This window comes from Diabrotica undecimpunctata, chromosome 10 (genome assembly GCF_040954645.1).
Source record: "Diabrotica undecimpunctata isolate CICGRU chromosome 10, icDiaUnde3, whole genome shotgun sequence".
Lineage (NCBI taxonomy): Eukaryota > Metazoa > Arthropoda > Insecta > Coleoptera > Chrysomelidae > Diabrotica > Diabrotica undecimpunctata.
In genome coordinates, this window is record NC_092812.1 from 57,431,654 (window position 1) to 57,454,659 (window position 23,006).

Here is a 23,006-nt window from a genome sequence, read left to right on the forward strand (position 1 = left end):
TTCTTCGTCTTCCCACATTTCGCTTTCCTCGGATTTTGCCTTGCATAATAAGTCTCGTTGACTATTCAATCTCGTTGACTATTCGATTTTGATCTGGGTTATTATGAGTTGACTATTCGTCATCTTCCATGTCGCCTAAATCATCAAAAACTTCCTTATCCAACTTATCTAATTTTTATTGAGTTTTATGAAAATTGTGTAAATAAAACGACATTTAAACTTTATGTAAATTTCATTTTAAAAAATATGATACAATTTATACTGCTTATGTAGCATATAAATCACTTAGGTGTAAAGGCACTTGGATATCTTACTTACGAATCTTACAAAAATTTTGTGAATCCATAATTCTAATAAAGAAACATAAATTTTTAATAATCTGGTATGTACAAAATAAAAATGACACGAAACAGTTAAAAATACTATGCTTAAAGTCAAAGTGTTGTTGATTTTGAATAATATCTATTTATGTTACAATTATGTAACTTCTTATATTTGGTATAACGATATACGAAGAATATCCCCAAAAAAATACATCACCTTGCCTTTATGCATAAAGATATGGCTAAAGTAAAAAAATAACAAATCAACAATAATATGTAAAAAAATAATTTTAATATCTAAACTTCCACTTTAAAAGGAGAACCAGGAATATGATCGTCCCCCCATTTTACTATTACTAGGTAGTCGCCTCTATCTCTAACCATATAATTAACAGCATACTGATTGTGTCCTTGATGTTTAATAAATACTTCCTCACATGGGCCTTTTGGTCCGTGGATTCCAACGAAAAGAATATTCACACCTGTAAAAAAAGAAAGTACAGATTTTTAGTATTCTACATATATTTTTGTCCTATAATAAAAAAAGTAGCAAAATATCCCGTAATATACTAAATCAAAATAGGAAACTAATAAATAAAGAATAAATCAGATGAACAACTTTATCAGATGAAGAACAACACGGATTCAGATCCGGAAGATTCAGATTCAAAAGACTGCATACGAAAAAAAGGAGACGTTGACAAAAGACGACGTTTAGACAGAGTGGATCTGGTGCTGTCCTGGCCAGACATCATGTTTGATTTTTCTATACTATCCTACTCCTTAAATCCTAAAATGCCGCAAATGAAAAGAATTTTCTGACTACACAAAGTTGACAAATGGTTCCGGTCTTGGCTAAGGTTCATGTAATGGAGATCCAATGCTTACCGGTATTGGCACCATGTCTGTTACCACCATGGCCCAAGCGACCATATTGTTACGATAAATATGACTCATATTTAACCTGTAAACATGTTATTATTCTAAACAAGAATTTTCTCGTAGATTCTCTGACCCGCTAGAAACCTGTCTGGCGCTCCCTTCTGTTCGAGAAAGGTCAACACAGGTCGCCGAGGGGATTCCAGAATAACGGCTATTTGATTATTGTTTGTATTATGTTTATTAGATTAATAAACTCAGTTCAATACTCTACTGGTGTGGGACGAATAATTACAATTATCCGAAAACAACAATCTTCAGAGAGCATCGACCTGTCACTACCGTCGGGCAGACTCTTTTTCGGCTTCTTTTAGTGCCTTTGTTATGCCTTTATTTGCTCTTTCAATGATGGTGTTCCAAACGTTTTCTTCAATAAATCAATTGTGGTACGAGCGGTGTGACATGCCAGCTCCTACACATCATGGTTGTCTAATAGGGGAATGAAAAAGGCAGTAAGCAAACTTAACATAAATCACTTGAAAGTTGTCAAAATGACCGACAGGTAAAAAAGTGTTACCAACTTACATTTCTATATCTCTTTAAAAAACACCCTTTATGTTGGTGAAGCATGTAATGCTGTTTTTAGGTCCTCACAAAATAATCAAGAGTTGGAGACGGTTAGATAAGAAAACTTTGTAACGAGGATTAATATTGGTATGAACCTATAAACCAAGACACATTATATGGAGAAATGTAGAATGGAGGCAAAAAGAATGTTGACGAACCATTTTTAGTTAATAATAATGTACTTATTTTACTGATTCTTACCTGCATTCTGCGCTGAAACTGTAAATTGATTCTGTTTTCCTAGATATGCTTTCTTTAATCCCATTCCCTTTGATAGCACTTTGGATGCGTCACTTTTGAATGCGGGCAAAACAGGTCCTTTGTTGTTATTTGCTTTTCCTGTTTTGGCTACAGTCTCTACCACTGTTGAAGATGATTCTTGACCACCAATATCCGCTACTTTTTTGTCACCTGCAAACAATATTTAAATTTACTAATGTCTTGTTAATGTTTATAAGTAGTAAACGTACCTTTACTTGTTACCTTGAAAGGTGAACCAACAATATGGTGGTTGTTATATTTAATACTAATGTAGTAGTCTCCTGGGGCTAGTGGAGTGTATCTGACTTTGTATCCTTCTTCTACTTCTGTGCAATCCATCGATACTTTGCTGGGACCGTCAATGTTTACCGCTAAGGTACCACTACCAGCATTCACGGTATCAACGATAAAATCGGTCTTTACACCTATAAAAAATTATTTATTATTATTATTATTATCTATCTAAAAGGCTTAAATATATCACAGACTTTGTGCAAAAAATAAACAAAATTTCTTACCAGTTTTAACTTCTTTTAGTCCATTTCCGCTCGCGTGAACACAAGCTGGGTCAGCAGTATCCTTACCAACTTTAACACTAAATGGGGATCCAGGTATATGTACTCCATTAAACTTGGCGTGAATTTTGTGAATACCGTTTTCTCTTGGCATAAATCGGATGGAGTATTCTTCCATATCAATGATTTGGACAAAGCAATCGTCTTCATGTCCTGAAGGTCCAATAATCTGAAATTACATTTAGTAAATTACCGAGGTTCCTACCAAGAAGAAAAACTGAAGCATTTAATAAACGAAGTTAGTCGAATGCCGGCCTTTTAAATGATTCTTTAAAGAAGGTGACAATTGAAATATGTCATTCATAGGAAACTAAGATTATTGAAATTATCAAAAAAGTGACGAACTGAAATTCCTAATGAAAAAAGAAATTTATCGAATTTAAGTTTTATAAATCTTTGTTTGCATAGCATCATAATTAACAATATACACAACCAAATTTCTCTGATATTTCTTATTATTTCAAGCGAATTTAAAAAAACCAACATACAAGCTTCAATTCGCGTAGGGATGCTCCTAAACAAATTATCAATATTTTGTTGTGGTAGGTTATTCCATTATTCAAGAGCAGCTCGTACTAGCTCTGCAGTGTTTTGTGGATTTTCCCAAAGAGCTCTAGTTCTTCTCTTAAGCATATCCCACAATTGCTCCATAGGGTTAAGGTCGGGTGAGCAAGCAGGCAACTCCATAATAGTGATATCTTTTGGTTCAAGGAGCAAAGGTTACTTTTCTGGTATGTGGAGGCGCATTATCATGCACGAAAATTAAATTTTCTTCCATTGCACCTCTCCAGAGGCTAACTACAGGTTTTAGAACCAAATCAACATCCCTACGAGCTGTTAAAGTTGGTTGGATGGAAATTAAAGGAGTTTTTTACTGATTATAATGCCATGACACTTCTTTCTTTATATCTGTGAATAGAACTGGCAATTTACGTTTTTGCTTGTCTTTCTTGAAATACTAAGCGGAAAATACTAAGCAAAATCTTTGATGGGAAAAAATGGACAATGGATAAGAACAAATACCGAGCTAAAGGAGCTCTATCAAGAACCGAACATATTAACGGTAATTAAGGCACAAAGACTTAGATGGTTGGGCCATGTGCAGAAAATGATTCCATCTAGAGTTCCCAGAATGGTACTGTTTAGTGCAATGGCAGGTAAAAGTCGAAGAGGAAGACCAACGTCAAGATGGAGCAACAAAGTTAAAGGAGATATGAGAAGACCTAAACTGGGAAAGAAAAGCAACTGGCAAAAGGGAGGGGAAAAGAATAGTTCATCAAGCCATGGGCCTATTAGACTCGTAGTGCTTACTATTATGATTATTATAAATTTAGCGAGGTAGATAGAAGAAGAAGATAGTCACAATAAGAAATCCACAAGAAAACTGTAGTAGGCTGTATACCTACCATAAATCACAAAAATTTGATTTAAAAAATCGTTTATAAAAAGGTATATTTATTAAAAAAAGAACCCTTTCGGGCTACATCACAAAACGTTACCGGACTAAGAAGTTTATCATCTGTGCTGTTACAACGCTTTACATCGTTGCCAATAAATTAATATAATGTTAAGGTTTTAAACAAGTTCACGTCATGGCAACGTAAAACTCCCAACTGGGGTTGGGGGGCAGCAAAATCTTAGGCAGCAAACCTTAGTTGATAAGTAATCGTTATTATCATTAGAAACATTGAATAGAAGTAAAAAATATTTCTTACTTTGGCGTCCAAGTCTCCCTTGGCTCCATTTCTTCTAACAATAAATTGAGATGGTTTGTCTGCTTGGATACAACCTTCAGGGAATTGAGCTACTTCGAGTAAATGAGCATCTCCTACAGCAGGTGAAATGTACACCTTGAATGGTGAGTCTGGAACATGCTCGTCGTTGAATTTCAAGCCAATGCGGTATTCACCTGGAACAATAGAAAAATAATAATACTAAGAAGATCGAATAATTAATTGGCGCGAGTGGAAACAGATAGAGCACTAGGGAACGGAAGGATTTATTTAGTTTACAATACTTTACAAGTATTTTAAATGGTCCCCCTAGTAACGTTTCGGTATACAAATGAATCTATTAAAAATTGTTTTTCATATTGTTAATGTTTATTTATTATCCTTAACTCCTCCGTATCCAGTTCCAAACCCGGCTGAGAAAGGAAGAGGGACTCTAGATCTTGGTGTACCCAATGATGCTGATAGGTGGGTATCACAAATATCAAGAAACGTCTCAGGGTATACAATAGCAAGCACATAGTCAACAAATTCTATTTCAGAGTGTGAAGGGCAAAGGCGAGTCTCCAGCGCCCAAAAACTGATGCCACTCAGTTAAGGGTACAATGCCTTTTCAGAAATCTTTCGAATCCACCAAAATTGGAGGTTGTGGCGATAAGCCTGCTTCAGATCACACGGGAAAAATTATTGCAAAAAATCCTAGAAAGAAAATGCTGGACAGTCCTAACGCAAAAAAACCCAGCTTAAGAAAAAAGTTAATGAGTTTTGGAACATAGAATATACAAGGTGTTCGAACTAAGCTAGATGAGGTGTTGAAAGAAATTAAGAGATTTAAATCGTTTAAGTCTTTATATAAACAAAAAAGAAAGGGAAAGGGACACACAAGTTTGAAGATTTTATTCATTTCTACAATGGAGTAGGAAAAAACAGAAAAGCAGCAGCAGGTGTAAGTATACTGATAAAGAAAAGGCTCTCACGAAATATTAAGAACTAGGAAGAAATCAATGAAAGGCTGATAAAAGTTGAGATGAAGCTAAAAGGACGTGACTTAGTGGTAGTGGGGGCATATGCATAAAGGATACATTCTATGACGAATTGGACGGTAGATACTATTGGAACTAGAATAGTGACTTAAATGCTAGAACAGGAAGAAAAGTACATAGGAAACTTGCCGGTCCATACAGCAAACATAATTCTTATTTATAAAAAAGGTAACAAAGAGGATATCAAAAACTTCAGACCCATAAGTCCAGTGCCACTCATAAACAAGATGTTCACAGAGATCATCAACAACGAATTAACAAATGAATAAGATTCTACACAGCCAAGAGAGCAAGCTGGCTTCAGAAGTGAATTCAGTACCATGGATCATATCCATGTGCTTCGAGAACTAATGAGTAGAGCTAAAGAATATAATATACCGCTAGCATTAACCTTTTTAGATTTTGAGAAGGCTTTCGGTTCTATATATCCCAAGGCAATAATAAAAGCTTTGACCAACCAAAGCATTGACAAACCGTACATCGAGACTTTAGCAAATATATATTATAGAAAAGCAAAAGCTAAGGTAAAAATGTATGAAAACATTCGAGAATTTCCCACTACCAGAGGTGTTCGACGAGGAGACGCAATATCACCAAAGCTCTTAGAAAATATATTCAGTAAAATGAACTGGCAGAACAAAGGCCTATCAATTGATGGAGAATAACTCAGCCATCTAAGATTTGCAGACGATATCGTTTTGATTGTTAATAATTTTGCAGAACTACAAGAACTCATAAGCGACCTAAATGCAGTTAGAAATGAATATGGTCTATAAATGAACTAGACAAAAACAAAAACCATGTACAACGAGCTAGTCAATGTCCAAGATATAATAATAAACAACACTGCACTTGAGACACTAGACGAGTATATATACCTGGGACAATTAATACATAAATCTGGCTCCTCACTCCCAGAAATCAACAGAAGAATGAAACTGGCTTGTGCTTTTTTTGGTAAAAATGCAGTTATATTCAAGCCCAGGATGCCATTTCACCTGGAGAAAAAAGGATTCGATCAGTGTATACTACCAATCATGACATACGGCTGTAAAACTTGGACACTAAAGAAAGAGATAATAGCGAAACTTAAAGTTACTTAAAGTTCAATGAAGCGATGCATGCTAGGTATAACAAAGCGAGAAGAACTGACAATAGATGGTCCAGTAGAATTCCACTGTGGTATCCAAGAGTCGTCTAGAGACCAAGAAGACGTCCAAATTTAAGATGGGAGTATGATATAAGGAAACAAACCGTTACATCATGGCACAGAAATGCAAATATTAGACAATCATGAATAGAAATAAAAAACAACTACATAAGAGAGGCTGCACCAAATCGGTAGAATACGCTGAGAGTGATGATATGTATATTATCCTTTTTTGGCACGTATACAGAGACATTAAATAAGCTGAATAGATTTTCATAAAGTACGTAAGAGAATGGGTGTGTAATGTTAAAGCATTCTATATAAAAATAACTTCCTTGTGATATTATTAATATTTTGTAATCATTCAATTTGATAAAAGTTAATGTACTAATTAATCACTGTAGGTTGACGATTGAAAATAAAAACTAGTTACCAGGTAAATAATCTGTTAGCAACCCAGAAAAATACAGCATGTTTTACTCTGAATTATATGAACAATAGTTGAAATTAAAATGACATATTTTTGATGTTTCGACTTCCTGGTGGAAATTATTTTCAAAAAAACGTCTTTTTTAATCGTTTTCCAGATTGGAAATCGTTTAAATTAAAAATATTATATTTGAATTAAAATCCTTGAGATTTATTTCAAAAATATTAACCTTTAACCAGAAAATTAAAGGACAAATTAGAAAAATAAATTACCTTAGATGTTACGGTCGCTTGTAAAGGCATGAGTGTTTACCTTAATAAATTATGTCTCGCGCAGCCGTCACCATAATAGTAGAATGACAACATTATAGAAGTTTAAGAGATGATTACAACCTTTTTATAGACGATTAATTTATTTTGAAAACTACTTTATTGTTTTCGTTTAAATTCCAACTTTTTTAACTGCATCTAGGGATAATGAAAACAACAAATAGGTACAAATTAAAATACATAATCAATGTAATGTGCACTTCATATATATAAATAATAATAGGAAATAATAAAAAAACAAAAATGACGTCTCTCAACCTACACCGGAATTGTGATTCGGTAAACTGGCTCTATTGATGTTACACAAGCATAAAAATCTATAAATACGAATCCAACCTTCACTATCAGGAGCATCAACATTAGAATTAAAGTTTATTTCCTGAAACACTTTGTACATTGTCCACTTTCTTGTAACTTCAATAAAAACATTGACTAGCAAAACGTTGTGCTTAAAACAACAAACATTAAGGTCTGGTAGGCTACTCCAAACATATATGAAAAATCTTTCTAAATATTAAATATATGATTCAATATTCTATATTTAACATCGAAAACTACCTTGAGGATTTTTTGTCACAATAACATAACACACTTGGATTCATGCGGCGAAATTTTTGATTTGGACCTTTGCCAAAATACAAAATCACTGACCAATACGCGTACAGGATGGGACCCTAAGTAATAAGAAAGTAATAAGGAAGAATGTATTTATCATTCAAATGTTTAAACATTAAAGCGAACGACACCTTGACAATGAAAATATAATTTATACAGGGTGTCTCTCCTGACAAATGAAGATTGGAGATTTCTCAGATAATTTTAAGACCATTTAACCTAATTCCCCTAGTCCGAAAATGCTTCCTAAGGGAGCTAGAGCTCTTTGAAGATGGCGCCTTGTAATTCGTTTTTTATAAATACCTCCAGAACGTTTCTAGTTAGAAAAACGAAAACTGGTTTGATTATCATTCAGAGTTTAATCGATTTCATCAATTGCAAAATTTCTAGTGACGGTCATAGACGTCCGTTTTGGGTAGGTTAACGGTTATGTTAACACATAACTTTTTATAGATAAATTTAGTATAAATTTTATAAATTTTCTTTTGTTTCAATAAATGTAGCTCATAATTCGTAAAACAAGTTTGAAAAAACAAGCAGAAAATAAAATTGAAAGTTTTATTTAAAGGTTTTTAAAAAACTTAGAACTTAGAAACTTAAGAAAGTATGTAGCTATTAGAACAAGCATCAAAGGTAGATAGTTACAAAAGATGCTCGATGTGATGACTATTGATCCTTTTGCTTAGAGAACGCAAAACCAACTCAAGACTAGAAATTTCAGCATTCTGATGGATGACCTTAAGCTAAGATAGGAAAGGGCTGCCAAAGTAACATTATTGAAGATTTTGGACTCGGCGATAGTAATGAAAGGGGAGACTATTTCGCAGATTTTTACAAAGAATATAATATATTTATAGTGACCAACTTTTTCAAACTACCTAAACGGATATTATATACGTGGAAATCTTCAGCAGATACCCCTAGTAATATCGTAAGAAATCGAATTGACTATATAGCCATTAGTGAGCATTACAGAAATGCAGTAAAATCTGTAAAAAACTTTTCCTGGTGCCGATGTCCCATCTGACCACATTCTGTTATTGGCCGAATTCAAATTAAAGCTTAAACGGATAAAAAAACAGCGATATTCTAAGAAACTTCTAACAAAACAACAATCAAGTGATTGCAAAGAATGTTGAGAGCAATTTTAAAAATAACGAAGAACAAGAATCGATCGATTAGAACCTAATCAAAACGATTATAAACCGTTTAACTCCAAACTTAAAAGATAACAATAAATGAAAGCAACAGTGGATGAGTGATTAAATTTGAAATCTAACAAAAGGACAAAAGGGACAAAAGGAGCAAATTTAAGAATCAACAGAGACGCAGAGATGTCGTCAATCCAGTTTAGATGTGTTTTAGTGAATTTTAGAATGCCTTCAACCGAGTAAAACATACTGAAATGATAGCCAATCTTCAGCAGATGGGGTTTTACCCCTATACATAGAGGGCAGTAGCTAAAGACAAGTCGGGATGGTAATATCTACGCATCCAAAGTGACTGCTGATGGCGATGTTCATCCCAAGATTTCCTCCCGTTGTTGCAGGGCACAGGCAGAAGACTGTTATATTTCGCTTACTGTAACTGAAAATATGCTGTCCTCGTCCCGGTCGTCAGTCCATCTAGTTGGTGGCCGTCTTCTGCTCCGTATTGTTTCTAGTCTTGGTATCCACTCTAAAATACATTTTGTCCATCGGTTGTTTGATAATCTGGCGACGAGTCCTGCCCAATTCCATTTTAACGACGCGATTTTTTAGATAGCGTCTGTTGTTTTTATTCTACGACGTATTTCTTCTTTTAGGATTCGGTCTCTTAGAGAAACACCCAACATCTGGCGCTCCATAGCCATCTGAGTGACGCTAATCTTATTATCTACCTTTTTTGTGAGTGTTAATGTTTCCGCTCCATAAGTGAGTATAGGTAACACACATTGGTCAATTTCCTTTGGTGGTTTCCTTTTGAGGCATACGGGATCACATTATGCTACTAGAATTGTTCTCAAACTTTTATTTTAGGCAAAAGTAGCTTCCTCCATAATTAAATTAAATATAAATTGTTCTTTAGGAGAAATATTCCTTTTCTCAATGTGTCCAAATACTTTCTTCTTTAGTTCGTACAAAAGTTTTCTATGATAGTTTAAAGAAAATATATATCTGTCATATGTCATTGTCTCAAGCATCAGACAACACGACACAATTTCTAGAAAGAATTTTCAAGAACGATTCATGAAATCAAAATGAAATTTTTTTTCTAAATCCAGCCCTGAGTCTATTTATCAACATAACCGTTAATGAAATGTAATTAATTAGGTTAAGTAACCATCTGGTGATTGTAAAATATAAAAGGGAAATCACAACTATTTATTCTTTGTTGTGTCGTATTTGCAATAGGTATAACCGTTGATTAAATATCCGAACGAATCCGATTGAATATTCGAATATTCAATCAACGGTATAACTATAATACTGAGACATTCTAGCTCGGGTCTGGACTGGCCCGCCGGTCCACCGACCCTTGGGACGGTACAACTTTGTTAGCATCTATCCATAAAAAAACTTAAGCTGAAATATTTTCTGAACCTTTAGCCAAACATAATGATGCAGCTTCTTCTTCTCATGGCGCCGTCTCCTTTCGAAGGTTGGCGATCCAAATGGCAATTGTAGTTTTGGAAACTGCTGCGCGAAAGATTTCTGCGGATGAGCGGTCGAACCATCTCCTTAGGTCTTTCAACCACGAGTTCTGGCGTCTTCCTACTGATTTTTTGCCCTGTACTTTTCCTTCCAGTATAACTTGAAGTAATTCATATCTTTCGCCTCTCAACACATGACCCAAGTATTGCATTTTCCTCTCTTTGATTATTCTTAGTATGTAATTCTTTTTGTTTACACATGCGACGAAGTACCTCAACATTAGTAACTCTTTGTACCCATGGAATTTCTTAACATTCGTCTGTATATGTACATCTCAAAGGCATCTATTCTTTTTTCTATTTCAGAGTCAATTGTCCAACTTTCACAGCCATACAGTAAGACAGAAAAAACGTAACATCTGATCGTTCGGATTCTAAGCTGTAGACTAAGGTCTGATCTTGTAAAAAATGTTTTCATGCTCATGAATGTTTCCCTTGCTTGTTCTATTCTTGATAGGATTTCTTTTTTGGATTACACTGACTATTAATATTTACTCCCAAATATTTTATGGAATTTACCTGTTCTATTATTTGACCCTTGGCATACACCTGTAAGTTTATTGGAGTATTTGAAAATACGCTGTGGTGAACTACCGCATTTATTATATTTTGTAGTTCTTGTGCGTTGCTTGCTATTAAGACGGTATCATCAGCATATCTGATGTTGTCTATGATGATTCCGTTAATCTTAATTCCGCCTTGGACCTCGTCGAATGCTTCTCTGGATATAGACTCCTAGAATGATGCAGCTACCGTTCCCCTAAACAATTTTTTTAACTTGCTCCCGATTTCGTCGTGAGATTGATTTATTTGTAGAAAGATCAATTAACCATAATGTTTTTGTAAATTTGTTTTATTTATTTAGTTTTACGTGTCTCGACAGCGTAGGTCACTGACACAGGTATAATTTTATTACATTACATTACAAGAATATACAGTAACATTACAATCGATAAAGAAATACATTAAAACTATTGGTCCAGTTATTAATTATCAAATTGTAAACTACGTTCCTTCTTCTAAATTTCCTGGTAAAGCCTGGTTTCATAGAGGAAATTAATAAGGTTTTGGAATTGATCTGGCGAGCTAAGAATATTTTGGAGGTTTCGACTCAAAAGATTCTTTTTACTGTTGTTGTTGAAATAGGGACAGTCTACGAGAATATGTTTAACAGATAGAATATTACCGCAGTGTGTACGTGTAGGTGGATCTTGGGAAGTCAATAAATGTTTTTGAGTTAGTCTTGTATGGCCGATTCTAGGTCGGCGAATTAAGATTTTGTTTTTTCGTGTCATGGAAGGAAAATCAAGCTTTTTAACGGTGGGATGGATATCACGAAACTTGGAAGGGATTTTATTCCAGTGATCTTGCCAAGACATTTGGATGATATTTTTAAAATACGACTGTAAATATGTATGTAATTGTATGTTTTCAGTCTCCATATTAGAAGATGCGGCTTGTTTTAAAGAGGTCGGCTAGTTCGTTGCCAGGGATTCCTACATGAGACGGAATCCAAATCATGGTTATGGATACTCCAAGTGAGATTAAACTATCGAAAGAGTTTTGAATAGTTTGAATCAAAAATGTACCGCGTACATACTTTTGAGAGAGTAGATAGACGCCAAAAAGTCTGTACATATGATTACGTTTTTATATTCTGGTGATAGTAAGTTTGTAGCTTGGAGAATAGAGAATAATTCAGCAGTATGTACGAAACAGAACTTTCAAGAGCTGTTAAACCCAGAAAAAGAACAAAACGAAGATGAAGAGATAATTCACCACACAGTAGAACAACTAGTTGAGCAACCAACATTGGAAGAAACGATAAACGTCATAAAACATCTAAAAAATAACAAAGCACCTGGCACAGATGGAATAACTGCAGAACTGATAAAGAATGGTGGACATGCGCTATGGAGACGTATCCATAAATTAATCGACCGCATATGGACACTAGAAGTCATCCCAGAAGATTGGAAAGTGGGAATCATACTTCCTATGTACAAAGGGGGAGACAAACGACTCTGCAAAAATTATAGGGGCATAACAGTTTTAAATGTCATCTACAAGATATTATCAGGAATTATATATAGCCGCCTGGAATCGTTTTCGGAGGAGATTATTGGTGAATACCAATGTGGCTTCAGACCAAAGAGGTCAACTATAGACCAAATACATATGTTAAGAGGTATACATGAAAAATGTGTTGAATATAACATACCTATTTACAACTTGTATATCGATTTCAAACAGGCGTTTGATGGAGTAGATCGACAAAAGATGTTAAAGCAACTATCTATGTTAGGGATACCCAATAAGTTGGTTAAACTTATACGAATGACTCTGGAGGTTTCCAAAGCTATGGTGAGAATAGATGGAGATATGACGCAGGCCTTTGATATTGAAAATGGAGTTAGACAAGGGGATGCCTTATCAACAACACTTTTTAATCTAACTTTAGAAGCTGTTGTTAGAAAACTGGATGTAAACGGCTGTATTAATACAAGATCTATGCAAATATGCGCATATGCGGATGATGTTGCCATAATAAGCCGCAACAAAAGGGTATTGAGCGAAAAAGTTATAGAACTGAAACGAGAAGCTGCTACGTTTGGTCTACATATAAATGAAAGCAAAACAAAATATATGGAGTGCACAAAATCGAATGAACATGAGAATCTGAAGGTAGACAACCATACCTACAAATATGCCTCCACTTTCCCCTACCTAGGCTCAATAATAAATGACAACAACAACATCAGTCAAGAAATACAAGCACGGATTCTTAGCGGCAATAAGTGCTTTTATGCATACAAAGACTTAATGAAAAGTAAGTTACTGAATCGTGAGTCTAAGCTGAGAATCTACAAAACAGTAATTAGACCAGTGGTCACATATGGATGTGAAACGTGGACCCTCTCAACCACTGATGAAAATCAACTGAGAATATTTGAGCGCAAAATACTAAGGAAGATATTTGGACCAACCCAATGCAGCGATAGTTCGTGGAGAATTAAAATGAACCACGAGCTGGATGAACTAATGCAGAGCGCAGATATTGTCAGATTTGTAAAATCACAAAGACTAAACTGGCTTGGTCACCTAGAAAGAATGCCAGATAATCGAGCTGTAAAAGTAATCCAGAGATGGAAGCCCCAAGGAAACAGAACAAGAGGAAGGCCCCGTAAAAGATGGATAGACGACGTAGAGAGGGATCTTAAAACCATGAACATCAGGCAGTGGCGAAGGAAAGTATCCGACAGGGCAGAATGGAAGAACACTGTTAAGCAGGCCAAGACTCACAAAGGGTTGTAGCGCCATTAGAAGAAGAAGAAGATGTACGAAACAGAAGAGCGCGAGATTACAAAATACGATTAAATCTGTGTTTGAAGTTACAGCACATCCAATAGCTATAGGACTCTTAGGAGCATCTGTGTATACAATTTGGTCAAATCTGTTGTTGGCAAGTAATTATTTAACGGTTTGTCTTAGAAATTGTAAATTTGTCTGATGGTCATCACAATTAGTTAACGAGAGATTAAAATCTGCTTCAATTTATTCCAGGGAGGTTTAGGTGATATTAGTATTGGATTTTTGGCTGAAAGATAGATGTTATTCAGATGTGGTGAGAGATACTGTGAAATAGAATGAAGTTTAATAGGAGAAGAAGAGTTTAAAAGGTCATTACTTAGTAATTTATAGGCTGGATTTTTGGTATTAGCTAAGATTCAAGACGAATATTTTAAAAGGAGTTGCCGGCGACGTAGCCAGAGGGGAAGTTCATTAACTTCTCTGTATAAACTCTCTGCGGATCTCAACCTAAAGGCTCCAAGGCAGATTCGAAGTGCAGTGTTGTGTACAGAATTAAGAAGTTTTAAATCTGATAGGCTAGCTGACATATACATGAAACTGTGGTGGTCTATTTTAGAACGAATAAGACATCTATAAATCTGAAGTAAGGAGTCTTCGTCTGCACCCCAATGATGATTGGACAGAATTTTTAATATGTTAAGATTTGTCATGCACTTAGTTTTGAGATCTTTTAAATGGCATTTCCAAGTGAGTTTACTGTCGAATGTGAGTCCCAAAATCCGTATGCTCTTTATTGCTGGTAGAAAAGTACCATTTATTGTAATTTTAGGATTTATAGTACTGGCTGTCCTGCAAGAAAACTTAATGACTTTTGTTTTCTTAACAGAAAGGTTAAATCCACTTACTTGCTTGAAGTCCGTTCAAGCAATTGGTCAGTAGTATTCTGAAGCAGTTTGCAAGTGGCAATAGTGTCTTTGCCTCGACAGAAAATTATTAAATCATCTGCATAGAGTGCAAACTTGACTGGAAGTTCAATTGTTTTACACATATCGTTTAAAACAAGTATAAAGAGTGTAGGACTCAATACCAACCCTTGGGGAACGCCATTAGTTTGTTTGAAAGTCCTAGAGATTTTGCCATTTTTTCTTACCTTAAAGGTTCTATTTATTACTATTTTTTGTAAATTACAACTCGTATCAGGTATCAGATAATCAAAGGCTAGCTCACGTAGCTCAAAAATGGTACCCAGGGTTTTGTGTTAATAGTTCAGATACGACGTGAGACCCCTCGAAATCCATTTTTACGATTCGGGCGCCGTTAGTATCAATATCTGCTGATTCTGATATAACAGTTCCATCCAACAATGTAGCTAAAATAACAGTGCCCATACACTTTAGGTTTTGCGGTAAAATAGTAAGTGCCAACTACTATATAACAAAACTGTGGACCCAACAAATGTTGCACCCAAATCCTTACAATGTTTTTCTCGTACAGTGCTTGTTGCGCTTAAGTCTAGGATACAAAAACCCTCGTAGTCTCCTCATTGGATCGCGTGTCTTGTATATGCATTTGCTGATAAACTTCAATAATTTGCTGATCAATGGTCACACGTTACTTCGGTATTGAATGAATATGTGAATCTAGATTCAGATCAATCAGATCAAGAAGATCTCAAAGAAATAACCAAAATTATTCAGAAAATAAATATCTAATAAAATGTGTTAAAGAAAAACCATGTAAATCTTCCACTAAAAAATAAATAAATAAATAAAATGAAAAACCATGTATAACTCAATTAATTGGTTATGTATTTTAATTTAGAAACTCACAAATTAAAGAACTTTTTAATATCTACAACTTATTCGAATCATTTTTATATTACAACTATAAGAAACGTTTTATAGGCAAAAATGATTTTTTCACTTTTTGTGCTTGTTAAAAAAACCAAAACCACATCAGCTGATTGAAGATTTTTTTACAGGTAGATTGGGGTACTCCTCTGTCGAGTTTTATGACGAAGTTCTCTATAAAATTAAAACTAATTTAGACTTGCAACGAAATAAATGAAAGGCATAAGAGACAACACATTTTTTCAAAAAAAAAAAAAAAAAAAATTATTAAATTGTTAAAAAATTAAATGTTTTTAACTTGTACAAATAAAGCAGAAATGGTACATTCTATAAATAATAGTTTGATTATAACGTGGAAAAAGTATAATTAATTATATAGTTTCCTGTAATTTTAGAAACGCAGCAATTACAGATATAAATAGCTGTCAGAATAACATACATTCTTAGTAAGAAGGTATACCTAATTATTATTTTCGTCGCATAGAATTCATTAAGTATGATACGGCACACTTGCCGCAAGTCATCCATGAATTTAAAATTTGGGTCACTATGTTTGGGTCGCAAAAATACAAAATTATACTTCACACCACAGGTAGTTTATAGTATTCTAGGATTCTCTTTATATATAAATAATACTATAAGTTTATAGTATTATATTAGTATATATTGTGAAAAAGACAGTAAGATTTGATTACACGTACAGAGTGGAGCAAAAAATCCAATATGAAAGTTTGATGTTTGTAACGTTGCCAGATTTACCATTTTTCTGATGTCATAAGAACGTCTTAAAATGAAAAATAAAACAAAAGCTGAGAAACGCCTAATCGGCTCAATAATTTTTTTAATTTATTTAATTACCTCACTAAACTGTAATCTACGGTCGTAGTCATCTTCATTTAATTCTTGCATTCTTGCGGCAAATGGATTTTGTAGGATTCATATGAATTCTTATCATGTATTTGTGCAGCTCTGCGTGAGGATTTGTGTGGATCTTCAACGAAACTTTGCATTAAATCTAAAGTTTTATTGTAATTAATATTGTTTTTAGTCTACCTGTTCGAATGCCATCTTTTACTTGTTCAGTTTCCTCAAAGTGATTTAAATTTTTTTGTACTGTCGCCTTATAGATAGGAAAATGGTTTGGGGAAGTATCGTTAAAGCCTATTGTCCATGGTGGCGGTAATTTCATAGTCACACGTCTTCATTGGCCTGCCTTTTAGTATTTTGAAATTTCATCTCGCTTATTCACTGGTGTATCTTCCATCAACCATCTTAGTTGGGCCTCTTTAATTTTCTTTTCGATTGGTTGTACTTTCAACTGCTCTCCTATTACTCTTTCTGCTATGGTTTCTTTCATTACAGCATCCAATACAATATTGAACAGGATGGTACCTAGTACACCCCCTTGTCTTATGCCTTCATTAACTCTAATTTCGTCGGATTCCATGTTGTCTGTTCTTACTCGCATTTTTGTGCATAGACTCATAATGCCTGTCCTTAGTTTGGTGCCAATTACTCTATCGATTAAATGTTGTCGACTTCTCTCTTCTATAAATGTATTTCATGCTTTTTGTATTAGCTGCTTGAGAGAGAAAATATGGTCATGAATGCTTCCTTTCCCGAATCCGCTCTGTGACTGCTCCAGTTTATTGTCCACTTCTTTTAATAGCTTTTTTCAATACTATGTTATATACTTTCGAAGCGATGATCAGGAGGATTATAACTCTAAAGCTGCTGCATTCCCGTCTGTGACCTTTTTTTAAAATGGGTAGGATAGCCCTCACTTCCCAGTCTTTTGGGATCTTACTATCGTCCCAAGCCTTATTGAACACTTTTTGCATTTCATTTCCTTTTTCGACCATATTTTTTAGCATTTCTGCTATTATTTTATCGTAATCAGCTGCGTCTCATCTTTTTAGTTTATTTATAACTTCTTTTATTTCATCTGTTTTTATTTCGTTTTAATTTTGATTCGGACGAACTGTAGTCATTATCATGATTTTGGGTGTTTCAGCGAAATATCATATTCCTTGCTTATTGTGACCATTATTTGTACCAGTTCTCCTTTTGAGCAGGCTAACATTAGGATATCGTCTGCATAACTAAGGTTCGTGATTCTTTTGTCACTTATCCTTACTTAGCTTATAATATACTGTCCACATATATTAAATAATACTTAATGTGTGATCACCTTGTTGGAGGACGTCCTCTATTACAACGAGATGGTCAGACGATATCAACCGCATCCAGCACAACTAGATTGAAGGTGCTCAAGATCGGATGCAATGGAACTATTTACAGAAGGCCTATATTAGCCAAGATGTAGGTAAATTTGCTGACATGATTGATGCAGAAAACTACTCACCTCAGCAAATAAATAATGCTGATGAAACGGGCCTTAACTTTAAGGCATTGCCAAGCAAAAGTCTGGCTGCTAAGGAAGAACTAACCGCTCCAAGTTTTAAAATCAGCAAAGAACGGGTAACCGTTTTATCATGTACACAAACTACCTCTTCAGGTTACTGGGAAGTCGTCCAAACCAAGGGCATTTAATAACAATATCAATTGTTTCCTGTTTACTACAGGAATTCTAAATAAGCTTGGATGACCGCACATCTTTTTAAGGAGTGGTTTGAGAACCAAATCGTTTCAGAAGTTAATCATTTCTGTGAAACATCAGGCTTGCCAACCTGTGCTCTGCTTCTCATCGACTATGCAACGTCTTATCCGCCAGATGGTAAATTAGTTTGTGGAGATATAAAATCTGTTTTCCTACCACCAAACGTTACCCCGCTGATACAGCCAATGGATCAGCACGAAACTGTTATACAGAAAGCAGCTCTTGAGGCGTCTTATCAGTAATGAAGATAAATTACTGCCACTATTAGAAAAACTTAAGAAAATAAATATGAAAGACATCATTTACTTGGTAGCAGAGGCTTGGGAATCTGTGAATGGGAAAGTTATAAGAAATTCCTGAAAAAAAATTTGGCCAAGCCTTACGTACGAAAAAATGCCAGAGCTACAGGCTAAAGAAACCAATTTGTTAAGGGACCTTGTGCAAAATATTCCTGGATGTGACGAGGCTAATAACAATAATGTAGAAGAATGGGTGTGAGCTGATAATAATGGCCACGAGGTATAAGATGATCAGTAAATCATTGAAATAGTTATAGAAGAATCTTTAAAACCCTCTGATGAAAGTGATGGGGACGAAGATGTCAACAGTAGGGGTAGCCCACACAGAAGATGCGGCTGCGTTTGATCTAGCGCCAACAGCCTGCCGCCAAGCCAGTGAATACCATGTTTTTGAGACGCTGGCGTAACTTACCTTCGAGGGGGAGAAATTCTTTTTTTTCTAGATTTTTTCAATAAAAGTAAAATTTGAAAGATTTATTAATAGTTAAGTACTTGAGTATTGTCATTTTTAGATATACAAAGTAGTGGTTCTTAGTCTAACCGTATATTTATTTTCCCCAAATCTATTGCCAAATTCTGTTTTGGATTAAGCAGATTACCGAAGTTCGGATTAGTGGAACTCTACTCTACATATATACAATTATTGTGATAAATTAAGTTATTGTTGTAGTACTCCAATGACCGTTAATATCGAGAAACGATAATTTTAAATACGAAATAAAAAAATGTGTTTGCTTTAGTTGAAAGGGCAATCATTTTTGTGGGGTTAAAATGAGCATTGCTATGAACGATCTAGTTTAGAGATTTGCATCTCAACAAAGGTTTTCAAAATATATTTTTGAAATGTAATTTACTCGTGTAACCTTTTATTAAAAAAAGCGTTTAGAATACTGATTAAATAATTGAAAATAAATTAAAGGTAATTATGAACTTATTTTATTAGTAGGTAAGTAACATGTTCTATTTTACTCAGTTTTTTCAGTGAAAAATGTATCTTAGGGACTAACTCTGGATTGGACTGAATGTCCTCTCGTACCTAGAGTTTTCACAAGTAGAGATTGTTGTTGTGTACACTAAGGACTTTTTGTATATCTAGATAAATATTTTGAAAGAAATATTTTGTGACGCAAAAGCTTGAAGGCACTGGGAAGGAACGTTCATGGTCCATGCCGGCACACTCAATTTTTTGTATGATGTTTTGCAAATAAAATATTTTTTGCCTTCTCTTATTTCTCGTATTATTTGTTCTGTTTTCTTTTTAATTTCCATATGACATTAAATCTAACAAAATAATTAATAATAACAATAAATTATTAATAGTAATAATGACACAATTTGTGCCAACTTCGATTAGTTTATTAAAATAAATAATTTTACTTACCGGGTTCTGATACTTTGTATGAAACATCGCACGAACCATCTTTGCGGTCAGAAAAGTTGATCTCAGCTTTGCTGGGTCCTTCAACTGAAATGGCCAATTGACCACTGCCAGCTTCTCTTGTCCATACATTAAATTCGTTAAGTTCACCTTGTTCACCTCTTTCTAAGCCAGCACCTCCAGCTTTTACCAAATGAGCTCCGTGATCTCTGTATGGACCTACAGTAAATTGGAATGGAGAGCCTGAAAACAAAAGGAAGAATAAATATGTTTATAAACTTTTTACTTAAAAATAAATTATGAAGAAAATTAATTGACAAAGATAGCTTACCTGGAATATGAATGTCCTTGTATCTGACTGAGACAGTGTGAACTCCTAATTCTTTGGGTACGAAGTGGACAGCATATAAGCCATCTTTGACTTCATTAATTTCTGCATCTTCTGTTACACCACCAGGTGACGTTACTGTAGCGCTTAAATCAAATGACGTAATGCCTGAAGAAACAGATAAACAATTAAAAACATTGAAAAATTACTTATGTAGAAGGAAATAAGTATAACTGCAAGAAGCCAAAATTGGTGCAAGAAACCAAAGAGTAAATGGGTGTTAGTCAAATAGTGCTACGCAATTTAAAAAATAAGCTCTTGCAATAATCTAGGCCAAAACAAAATGTCCAGATTGTATGTTACACATTTATAAATACTGTTTTAAAACATACCAGGCATTTTGAATGTCAATTTACACTGGCTACCGACTTCTGTGACTGGTACAGCTTCCCTCTGCCTTTGGATCTTCTCACGTTGTCTGTTTGAACCTTCACCAGTGACCTATAAAATCAATATATAGGGGTCAACTTTCTGCAGTTTAAATCTCTAACATAATAATATAATGTTAATCTTGTATAAAGCAAATGGTGTTCGATTTATAGAAAATAAAAATTATTGATGCAGTTGCTGAGATTTACAAACTATGAATTAGGCAACCAGTATTACCTACTTAAGTTCTCAATTTGAGATCATAATATTAAAATGGACTGTTGAAGGAAGATAATTTATAGGACGATAGAATCTGTTGGAATTAGAGCATGGAGAAGAATTGTCAGAGAAAGGGGCGAATGGAGGACTGTTCTGAAGAAGGTTTTGGTTCATAACAAAGTGTGATGCCACCGATGATGATGAAGATTAAAGAAACCAATGCAACAACAATTAAAAACGATATAAATATAAGTATAAAGAATTTGACATTAACCAGAACCATTTTAAGACGAATACATTTAGACAATTCAAATTTTGAATACTACCTAACTGTAAAAAAATAACTAGTGATAACTGAATTAGCTGGGGAAGCTAAATAACAAAAGAGTTATACTTAAGAAATAGACCTAGTGACTATTTTTAACTTAAGTAACTATAAGTAACTTTTTTTAATACTGTACAGACTACGAGTTTACTTACCTTAACAGTGAATGGCGATCCTTCCAAATGATGGTCGGCGAATTTAAGATTTACAATATAATAACCAGGTTCAGTTGGTTTGTATGAAATGTTTAAAGTGCCATCGGTGTTATCATTACATTGTATTTCAGCTTTACTAGGTCCTTCAATTGATAGTGACAAACCACCAAAACCAGCGTTCCTGGTGTCAACGGTAAAGGTGTTATCTTGATGAGTTTTGCCTTCTTTTAGAGCACCACCAGTTACTTTAACTTTTTTGGCGTCTCCTACTTCTCTTTCACAAACATTAATTTTGAACGGGGAATTCGTAATGTGGTTACCCATTTTTTTTACACTTACTACGTGTTCTCCTATTTCCCTGGGGGTAAATGATATGCCAATGTTTCCTGTAGGAAGTCGCTTAAGGAAACATGGTTCTTCTAAACCACTGGGTGCTTGAATGGAAGCATTAAGAGATCTGATATCTGCATCAGAGATTTTACCACCAGGTAAGGATACTTCGCTACATGAACCGACAGAGATTTGGTTCCTTTTTCTGCCCTCTCCAGTGATCTTAGCGTTGAATGGAGATCCTGTAAGATATTTTACATTAATATTACAGTAATAAACTTTGATCAGATAAAAGGCATATATCGAGCACAGTTTAATTAAATCTTGCCCAAGTACTTTCGATCCCTAGATCATCTTCAGGGGCATTTCGTCAATTGTGGCCTATCCGGCAAGAACAAGATGTCATAAACATATAATTGTACATTACACTACACTACACTACACTTTGTAGTGTAGTGTAATGTACAATTATATGTTTATGACATCTTGTTCTTGCCGGATAGGCCACAATTGACGAAATGCCCCTGAAGATGATCTAGGGATCGAAAGTACTTGGGCAAGATTTAATTAAACTGTGCTCGATATATGCCTTTTATCTGATCAAAGTTCATTTATTCGAGCATTCAACCTTATATTTATTTATTACAGTAATAGTTAAAAAAATGATAAATGTATTAAAAAATTTAGACCACAGATGCAGAAGCTCTAGATGGACTGGACTAGAAGAAATTAGGGGAGGTCTGTGGTCAACTTTGACGAAGTCAACGTCGACCTAACTTAACTTAGACGAGGTCTAAGTTAAGTTAAGTTAAATATTATTTAAAATTTTTAATTCTCTGAAGAAGGTGAAAATAGATGGTTATTGTTATTAGAATATTATCAATTTTATGGATAGCAAATGTTTAGCAACTAATACTGAGAATAGCATAATAGCGTAAAAGCACAAAATATATGAAATACAGTCAACTTCCATTTATCCGTAGGTTTGAGTGGCACGGTTGTCGCAGATAATGAAAATCGTGGATAAGCCCTAACTAGAAGTCAAATACATAAATGCAAAAAAATAAAATTTAGTTTCACCTAAATGGTATTTTGGTAACAGTTTTC

General features: G+C 34.5%; 1 protein-coding gene across 5 annotated transcripts in view; it reads right to left on the reverse strand.

Annotated features, from left to right (window-relative positions):
• Positions 1 to 213: 213 nt before the first annotated feature.
• cher (filamin A protein cher) overlaps positions 214 to 23,006 on the reverse strand; it is a 250,920-nt gene continuing 228,127 nt past the window's right edge. For all 5 annotated transcript variants that reach the window (XM_072546795.1, XM_072546800.1, XM_072546797.1 and 2 more), the window contains 9 exons: positions 21,570 to 22,141; positions 20,834 to 20,942; positions 20,445 to 20,609; positions 20,117 to 20,356; positions 4,381 to 4,574; positions 2,609 to 2,834; positions 2,300 to 2,515; positions 2,031 to 2,240; positions 214 to 805 (listed from right to left, as the gene is read on the reverse strand). In XM_072546795.1, coding sequence (XP_072402896.1) covers positions 621 to 805; positions 2,031 to 2,240; positions 2,300 to 2,515; positions 2,609 to 2,834; positions 4,381 to 4,574; positions 20,117 to 20,356; positions 20,445 to 20,609; positions 20,834 to 20,942; positions 21,570 to 22,141 — 2,117 coding nt within the window. In that variant the 3' untranslated portion in view covers positions 214 to 620. The remainder of the gene's footprint in view (positions 806 to 2,030; positions 2,241 to 2,299; positions 2,516 to 2,608; positions 2,835 to 4,380; positions 4,575 to 20,116; positions 20,357 to 20,444; positions 20,610 to 20,833; positions 20,943 to 21,569; positions 22,142 to 23,006) is intronic.